Source organism: Leptonychotes weddellii, chromosome 5 (genome assembly GCF_054177405.1).
Source record: "Leptonychotes weddellii isolate Sample4059 chromosome 5, ASM5417740v2, whole genome shotgun sequence".
NCBI lineage: Eukaryota > Metazoa > Chordata > Mammalia > Carnivora > Phocidae > Leptonychotes > Leptonychotes weddellii.
Window position 1 is genome coordinate 101026382 of NC_138373.1, and position 9546 is coordinate 101035927.

Here is a 9546-nt window from a genome sequence, read left to right on the forward strand (position 1 = left end):
GACATTTACAGAGCCCAAGAGACACAAAGGGCTACAGGCAGATGAGCAAATGGGCGCTGGCCTCCAGCCATCCTACTGACCACCCAGGCATACCAACTGGAATAGTTATCCATACCTCAGCGCACTCCAGCCCAACAGGGCTCCACCACCCCTGCAACAGGGCGGCCCAGACTCCCACTACTCAGAGGCCCTGGCACAGATGTCTCCTTCTCCAGGAAGCCTTCCCTGATCCCCTCAAAATTTGGCTATAAGCAGGTATTGGAAGATGTGGTTAGACAGTTTAAAAAAAACAGTAACCACAAAGATGGGAACCCAAAGGAGAGCATTCCTGCCCATTCATGGAGCACTGGGTGTTATACAAAAACAATGAATCATGGAACACTACATCAAAATCTAATGATGTACTGTATGGTGACTAACATAACATAATAAAATTAAATTAAGCTTAAAAAAATAAAGATAATGCCTATTCCCACATAGGATACTTAGATGGATGAGCAAGAACCACCTAATTCATTCTGGGATCTCATATCTCTGCCCTGCCTGCAACTCACTTTTTATTGAAGAAAGGATGAATGCATGTTTTATTGATGTTTCCATTACTTCAGTTAACTTAAAGGTTCCATATTTGTTACTTGTATGAAAACCCCATTAAAATGTTGATGACTCTTCTCTACCTTAAAAAAGAAATAAAATTTTGACTTTATTCATTTATAAACCCTCTGTATGACTTACTAAAAACAATTTATCACATACTTCAATTACACTCTTTAGTAAACTCTTTAAAATTCATTATATGTTCATGTCTTCTGCCCATTTCTTGACTGGATTATTGTTTTTTGGGTGTTCAGTTTGAGAAGTTCTTTATAGATCTTGGATACTAGCCCTTTATCTGTTATGTCAATTTCAAATATCATCTCCCATTCCGTAGGTTATCTTTTCATTTTGTTGACTGTTTCCTTTGCTGTGCAGAAGCCTTTTATCTTGATGAAGTCCCAATAGTTCATTTTTGCTTTTGTTTCCTTTGCCTTTAGAGACGTGTCTTGGAAGAGGTTGCTGTAGCCAAGGTCAAAGAGGTTACTGCCTATGTTCTCCTCTAGGACTTGGATGGATTATTGTCTCACATTTAGGTCTTTCATCTATTTTGAGTTTATCATTTTGTATGGTGTAAGAGAATGGTCCAGTTACATTCTTCTGCATGTGGCTGTCCAATTTTCCCAGCACCATTTACTGAAGAGACTGTCTTTTTTCCATATTTTTTCCTGCTTTGTCAAAGATTAGGTGACCATAGAGTTGAGGGTCCATTTCTGGGCTCTCTCTTCTGTTCCATTGATCTGTGTGTCTGTTTTTGTGCCAGTACCATGCTGTCTTGATGATCACAACTTTGTAATATAGCTTGAAATCTAGAATTGTGATGCCACCAGCTTAGGTATTCTTTTTCAACATTCCCCTGGTGATTCGGGGTCTTTTCTGGTTCCATACAAATTTTAGGATTGTTTGTTCCAGCTCTATGAAAAAATGTCAATGATATTTATGGGCAGAAGACATGAACAGACACTTCTCCAAAGAAGACATATGAATGGCTAACAGACACATGAAAAAGTCTTCAACATCACTAGCTATCAGGGAAATACATATCAAAACCTCAATAAGATACCACCTTACACCAGTTAGAATGGCTAAAATTAACAAGACAGGAAACAACAAATGTTGGCAAGGATGTGGAGAAAGTGGAACCTTCTTGCACTGTTGGTGGGAATGCAAGCTGGTACAGCCACTCTGGAAAACAGTATGGAGGTTCCTCAAGACATTAAAAATAGAGCTACCTTACAATCCAGCAATTGCACTACTGGGTATTTACTCCAAAGATACAGATGGTAGTGAAAATAAGGGGCACATGCACCCCAATGTTCATAGCAGCAATGTCCACGATAGCCAAATGTGGAAGGAGCCGAGATGCTCTTCAACAGATGAATGAATAAAGAAGATGTGGTTCATATATTCAATGGAATATTACTCAACCATCAGAAAGAATGAACACCTACCTTTTGCATCGACATGGATGGAACTGGAGGGTATTATGCTAAGTGAAATAAGTCAAGCAGAGAAAGACAATTATCATATGGTTTCACTAATACGTAGAATATAAGGAATAGCACAGAGGACCATAGGAAGGGAAGGGAGGGAAACTGAATGGGAAGAAATCAGAGAGGGAGACAAACCATGAAAGACTCTGGACTCCAGGAAACAAACTGAAGGTTACAGAAGGAAGAAGGTTGGGGGGATGGGGTAACTGGGTGATAGGCATTAAGATGGACATGTAAACTGATGAGCACTGGGTGTTATATGCAACTAATGAGTCATTGAACACTACATCAAAAACTGATGATGTACTTACTATATGTTGGCTTATTGAACTTAATTGAAAAAATAAAAAATAAAATTCATTATATGCTTAATGTAGAAACTCTAGAAACCTAAGGGTGAATAATATTCCAGGGTGGAGTTATCTCCTGTCCTTTCATGATTATAGTGGCCAGTCCTGTTGGAGAAATAAGGAAAACTCAAATGTCCACTCGAAATGAGCTGGACTTCGGTCACTAACATGTCGCAGCTCAGCTCCCTTGATGATTTCTCATGCATTCTCAGGCCTACGATGCCATCAGGAAAATGTCCATCTCCCAGCCGTTTTCCTTTAAATCTCTTTCTTATTCTCTCATTTTTCAGCACCCCCACCTCCACCCCAAGCCTAATAATAGTCTCTTCCAGGCTTAAATAATTGCCTTAATTCAGAAATTTATACTACCGCCCTGGAGAGAACCCCTGTGCCTCTAACTAAATTTACCTTTCTAGTTAAGTGCAAACTGTAGTTAGTGAGTCCAGAGCTCAGCTTCAGGCCGGGACTTCAGGGAATACAGAGCAGTGACCCAGCTTCCCCTGGGGGCCTCGACCCAGCCCACAGCTGCCTAAGTCCAGAGTGCCTTCTGATTGGTTCTGATGGAGTCTTCTCTCTTTCAATGATGCTCTTAGAAGAGGATTCAGAATCACAGATGGAATGAAGGAAGACCAGGCTCACTCCTGCACCTGAGATCATGTGAGAAGGGATTCATGAAACGGGTGCCTGTTGTTCAGAATAGGAGCTTCTTTAGACAACTTGTCCTTGTCCTTCCTTACAGTGGCCTCCATTGCAGAATGACACCACTCTCCTGTAAGGTGTGCTGGAGAATAATGCTGACGCTGTTACAGATCCAGTGCTTCGAGAGCTTGAACTCTTCTAATTTCTTTCACTCACTGACAGCAAAGAGAATAAGCTAGGTATTCTCTAAAGAAATGCTTGTGACAGGGGTTCTCTTACCGAGATTTACCTATCAAGTGTCTGCTTCCGATGGGGAGCACAAAACATGTGGAGTTGCCTCCTCCAAGAAAAGCCAGGAAAACGGTAATATCATGGGTTTCTGGTGGTCCCCTATTGTTCTGCTTGAGACATTCTCTGTATGTTTCACTTCTGCTGTTTATCCTCTCCCCCATCTCCACCTCGTGATCCTTTCCCTTTGTCCTAAAACCTGAGGTTCCTGCTGCACCATTTCCTTGTCCCTAAGCTAGAGGTGGGAACATCCCACTCCTTGGCAGACCATCTCCCTGGATGGGATTCTCTATCTCTGTTTGTCTGAATGGTGCATTTGTTCCAGCTGCCTTGGACACTCTCTCCCTCCCTGCTTCACACTGAGGACAGTGACACTTTAAAATCTAGGCAACAATCCTCTCATGCTTCCAGATCCCAAAGGATTGCAAAAAGCTGACACCTGCAATGAAACGAGAGCATCAGAGAGAGGGATTACACTGTTGGAGCCACCTATTTTCCTGCTTGCTCAGTACAACCATTAGAAGAACAGTAGACTTTTGTCCTTGTTATTGAAGTCACCTGAGAACTAGTCACCTCGAGACACTGTGAATAGTGTGAAGGAGCTCTGAGAATCACTTCAAATGGATGAAGATTGTCTTAGGTCCATCCTGCTTCCAGTGCTGACACTCTTCTCCCCCATGCAGATTCCTCCCCATGCACCTAGGATCTGAATGCCACAGCCCAGCTCACAGGATTCCTGGAGACTCCTTGTCTAGTCAGACCTTCTGCACACACCATTCAATCATTTCTTCATTTCATAGATGGCTTTAAGTAGCCAGTGTGCAAGCACTTGTCCACACACTAAAGACTCTCTCATTTAGGGGAAACCTGTTGTCAAATAGATTCCTCTTTGGGCAAGATCAGGTAATTAAGATCATAGCTCCAACAGAGTTGTTCTCAACTTTGGGCTTGATCCTTAAGTCCCCAAAATAAATCTGTGATTTGCTATATTAACAGCTGAATTGGAGAAGATGTTGATTTTTGTTAACCTCCTGAGAGCCACAAAATCATAAACATACCCAATATCCTGCTGCATCTCTTTGTAAGAGATATTCATCACATGACCAGGTGTCTGATGGATATGAAGTGTCTGTGTTGGCAAAATGCTGACACAGGTGTTCATCTAAGACACTGATGAAATCCTCTCCTTTGATAGCTCCCTCCCCTCTATGCCAGTCTCCCTGTCTTTCCCTTTAGTCCTCTCCTCTTCACAGTCCATATTCTACATCTGGCTCCAGTCTACTACAGTTCAGGATTAAATGAAGCCAATATCCTCCCTTCAGACGAGTGACTGCAAGTGTGCTTTATTTTTATGCTTAATTGATCTAGGATTTAAATGGAAAGAATTATCCCTAGTCATGAAAGAAAACTCAGGCATCAATTTGAGGTATTATTTAAGAATGGTGTGGTGGGGTGCCTGGGTGGCCCAGTCGTTAAGTGTCTGCCTTCAGCTCAGGTCATGATCCCAGGGTCCTGGGATCGAGCCCTACATCGGGCTCCCTGCTCCACGGGAAGCCTGCTTCTCCCTCTCCCATTCTCCCTGCTTGTGTTCCCTTTCTCGCTGTGTCTCTCTCTCTGTCAAATAAATAAAATCTTTTTTAAAAAAAAGAAAAAAAAGAATGGTGAGTGGTGAGGGGGAGGGAGATGCCTTTCTTTGTGACAACTTGAAAATCACAAGAGAGAAGTAGCTGTTGCCTTCATTTATGCAAAATGTGGATGTAGGACAAGACAGAAAAGGATTCTCCACAAATGCTACAGTGTTTTTCAGATGACAGCTTGAAGCCCCTGTGGACACTGTAGCCAGGTGCCCCTTTTGAGTGACAGTGGAAGAATGGAGGTGATTTTCAGGATAACCACATCCATACATATTTTGAAATACATGAATCTTTGGGAAGAATGGCTTACATTTATCATTTTGCTTGGCTTGTATAGATTCAGATACAGTGTTTGCTGTCAATGGTATCTGCAATTTTATCCATGCAGGATCCTCAGAAGTAACTTCTCCAGCCAGTGATGCTTCACCATCATTGGATCAAAGCTAATGTCCTCAGGCACATAACAGTGAACATTGCCCTATCTGTCCTGGCACACAGGTAAGCCAGACTCAGGTCTGAGATGGACTGAGGTGGGGCTGATGGATTTGTTGATGGGATCAGAATTGAAGCATTTCAGGATATAAGTTAGTGTCTGGTCATAGATTGCTGGCAAAGCTTGAAGGGTCAGAGGCAAGGCTCTCTGGATCAGTAAGATTAAATATTTCTGTGAAGACAGAAGCCTACCATGGGATCAGACTGTGGACTGACAGACAAAAACAAAATCCTGGTAAATTAGCCTCAAACGTCCAAGTGAGGAAGGAATCTTCACATAGGGCAGTGAATCACTACATAGTCCGAGAAGTTAGGGGTCAAAATGATTCTTAGTATCATCATTAACCTAAATGGCTCACCATCTGGTCCTCCTGATTCCACAGCTGACACCTAGATCAAGAGGATGAAAAATGTTGTCTAAAAGAAAATTGTAAGACTCTTCCCTCCTACCCTCACTGGGCAATAAAAGAATAACACATCATTTTTTCCTTCTGATCTTAAAAGAAATTTAAATCATTTCATCAGCAAGGTAAGAACGGTACCTACTGTGCCTAATGGATATCAAGACCGATAAGGAGCCATTGGATGATTTTGAACAAAAAATTATGATTGAGAAATTGAAAAGAGAAGGTTTAGAAGACCCCTGCAGATATATGCTAGAATTTTTAGGATTTCTAAACTCTAGGAAGAATGCAGTAGAATCTAAATGCAATGAATGTGTAGGTGAACCAGGGAGATTCATTTTTCCAGTTAAATCCCTAAGAAAGAGGAAGAAGATTCTCTGAAGTATGCAAAAACTGTGACCCAGGATCAATGATAACCAAACAGGATAACAACTCTTCCTGATATACACTGAGGGCAGCTTTGAGATGTCTGAGCAGAGTGGAGGCAGAGCAGGGAGGGATGTATAGTAAGAGGGGTGATGACCCAAGGAGACAGATCTCATCCTTTTTTCTATTTTATCCAGGGAAATCCCCTCCACAAATGGCCTGGATGAACCACAGCACCATCACTGAGTTTATTCTCATTGGGCTGTCCGACAACCCCCACATCGAGGTTCTGGTCTTTGTGCTCTTCCTGGGGATTTACCTCCTGACCATGATGGGGAATCTGATGATGCTGCTAGTAATCAGGACTGATTCCCGCCTCCACACACCCATGTACTTCTTCCTGAGTCACCTGTCCTTTCTAGACCTCTGCTTCTCTTCAGTCACTGAGCCCAAGCTACTGAAGGACCTTCTGTCTAAGAAGAAAACCATCTCAGTAGAGGGCTGCCTGACTCAGGTGTTCTTTGTGTTTATCACTGCAGGGACTGAAGCCTGTCTGCTCTCAGTGATGACCTGTGACCACTATGCTGCCATCTGCCACCCACTGCTCTATGGCCAGGTGATGAGCAGCCAGTTCTGTGTGAGGCTGGTTTTGATCTCATGGGGCCTGGCCTCTTTCAATTCAGTTGTGATTTTGCTCTTGGCTCTTAACCTGGACTTCTTTATGGCCCAAACCATACACAACTACACTTGTGACTTGCCCTCCCTCTTCCCTCTATCTTGCTCTGATATTTCCATCAATATCGACATCTTGATCTGCTCCATCTTACTGCATGGGCTTGGAACCTTCCTCCCAACCTTTTTCTCCTATACCCGTATTGTCTCCACCATCCTAAGCATCAGCTCCACCTCAGGCAGAAGCAAGGCTTTCTCCACCTGCTCCTCCCCCCTCACTGCAGTGACCCTGTTCTTTGGCTCAGGGTTGATTCACTACCTTATGCCCACGTCTGGTTCCTCCCTGGATATGCTCTCCTCCTTGCAGTACAGTGCAGTCACGCCCTTGCTGAATCCCCTCATCTACAGCCTAAAGAACCAAGAGGTGAAGGCAGCTGTGAGGACACTGGCCAAAATCCTGCACTATTTTAGGTAGTGAACAAGGACACAGTGTGACAGATGAGTTTGCTTTGCCAACTGCTTGAATTTAAGGTAGAATTCTGGACCAGTAAGTAGAAGGGAGCCCTATACCATCCTCTCCCTGGCTATACTGCCAACAAAAAGTAAAATACATAAAATTATATCTTATTTAGCTCTTTAGATATAAAGGTCTATTTTTTCTTCTGCCCCTTCACACCATCAGCACCACTTCCTTCATAGAGCTCATAGTTACATGTTGTATCTCCTGAATTAATCAGTAATGTACTTTATCTTGTCATCCTTATTAATTTTGTCTTGTTGATCTACTTTGTTAAAGATTTTATGCATTTTATAGTCCTTCATAATATTTAGACAATTTTTACTTCTTTATCATTCTAAACTAGTCTTAAGTCTGTATTTTTGAAGTTCAACTTTAAAAACAAAATATGTTGAAACCTCCCATCAAAGATTATAAATTTATTTTACTTTAACAATCCCTCCTCCCTCTGCCACTTCAACCTCCTTCACCCATTGTTTGGGTTTTTTTTATGTTTGTTTGTTGTTTGTTTTTGCATTCTGGGATTTTTGTCCCTGGATATTATCAATGTATTATTGTCTTTACATTAGTTGCTGTTGAATCAGTTAAATTCTGGATTTCAATCATAATATTTCTTTAGGCTTCATTCTATGATTAAATTTATTTACTATTCACTGGCAACCCTTTCATAGCACATTCTCCCATCCTACTTCCTTTTTGCACCACAGAGCATAATGGTTAGGTGCATAGTTTTAGGAGCCTAGTTGCTTGTGTTCATATCCTGGCTTTGCCCATATAAGCTTTATCTTCCTGACAAATTGCTTACCTATTCTGCACCTCAGTTTCCTATATATAAAATTGGGATAACAATAGTATCTACATCATATAGTTAGCATGAGAATTAATGAAATGGGAGATCGAGAACTAGAACACTAACAGCCACCATCTGAGTGTTCCTGATCATTATTCATGAGTTCTTCATTTCATTCTGCTTTGATTTTGTTGTAATATGCACTTGTCTAGCTTTTTTTAAGAAAGGGTATTGCAAAGTATTCCAAGACCTTGCATATCTGAAAATCTCTTTATTTTAAGGGTGCCTGGGTGGCTCACTCAGTTAAGTGTCCAGCTTAGGTCATGGTTTTGGCTTGGGTCATGATCTCAGGGTCATGAGATTGAGCCCCATGTCAGGCTCCACACTCAGCATGGAGCCTGCTTGGGATTCTCTCTCTCCCTCTCCCTCTGCCCCCCACTCCATACTCTCTCTTAAAAAAAATAAGAAAGTCTCTTTATTTTGACTCTACATATGAATGAAAATTTGCCTTGTTACAGAATTTTGGGGTCCCCTCTTTTTTCTTCTGTACATACTATACACTGTCATTTGCTATCTAATGTTCTTTAGAAATGTAAGGACAAACAAAAGATAGAAAGCAAAATAGCACCAACAGAACAGAAAAATGGTTAAAAAAAATTTTTTTTTAAATAACATTGCAGAAAATTTCAATAAGCATGTATTACAACAATAATGGAAATACAAACTCATCAAATTAAAAGGAAAAGACTTTAAGATTGGGTTATGAAAGCTATATGTCATATACAAAATAAAGACTTCAAAAATAAAGACTTTGTAAAGGATAAACTTGTGAAATCACTATGCTGTACTAATGTAAACATTGTGTGTCAACAAAACTAAAGAAATCCATTATCTTAAACAATAAATATTATAATCTCAAGGTGCTTGGGTGGCTCAGTTGGTTGAGCGTCCAACTCTTGATTTCAGCTTAGGTCATGATCTCAGGGTCATCAGATTGAGCCCCGGGTCAGGCTCTGCATACAGCAGGGAGTCTGCTTAAGATTCTCTCTCCCTCTCCCTCTAACCCTCTCTCTCTCTCTTTCTCTCTTTAAAAATAAACAAATAAAATCTTTTAAAGAAATTATCATCTCAAAAACAAGACTTGCAGGTGACATGAAGATGGAAAGTTTTTTTTAATTGTTCAAAGATCTAAAGTAGAAAATGCATACAAGAAAGCAGTTGTCAAGGTTTCCTTGTCAGTCAAAATTGAATTTGAAGCAAAAAAAAATTAGTTGAAGAATCTAGCACGGGGGGGGGGGGGGGGGGGG

The 9546-nt window shown here is 41.2% G+C and overlaps 1 protein-coding gene across 1 annotated transcript; it reads left to right on the forward strand.

The window, feature by feature from the left end:
- Positions 1–6201: 6201 nt before the first annotated feature.
- LOC102744482 (olfactory receptor 8S1-like) lies at positions 6202–7691 on the forward strand. The gene has a single exon (XM_006729295.2). It carries the CDS (start codon positions 6394–6396, stop codon positions 7405–7407), a length of 1014 nt encoding a protein of 337 aa, XP_006729358.2. The 5' UTR covers positions 6202–6393; the 3' UTR covers positions 7408–7691.
- Positions 7692–9546: the final 1855 nt, after the last annotated feature.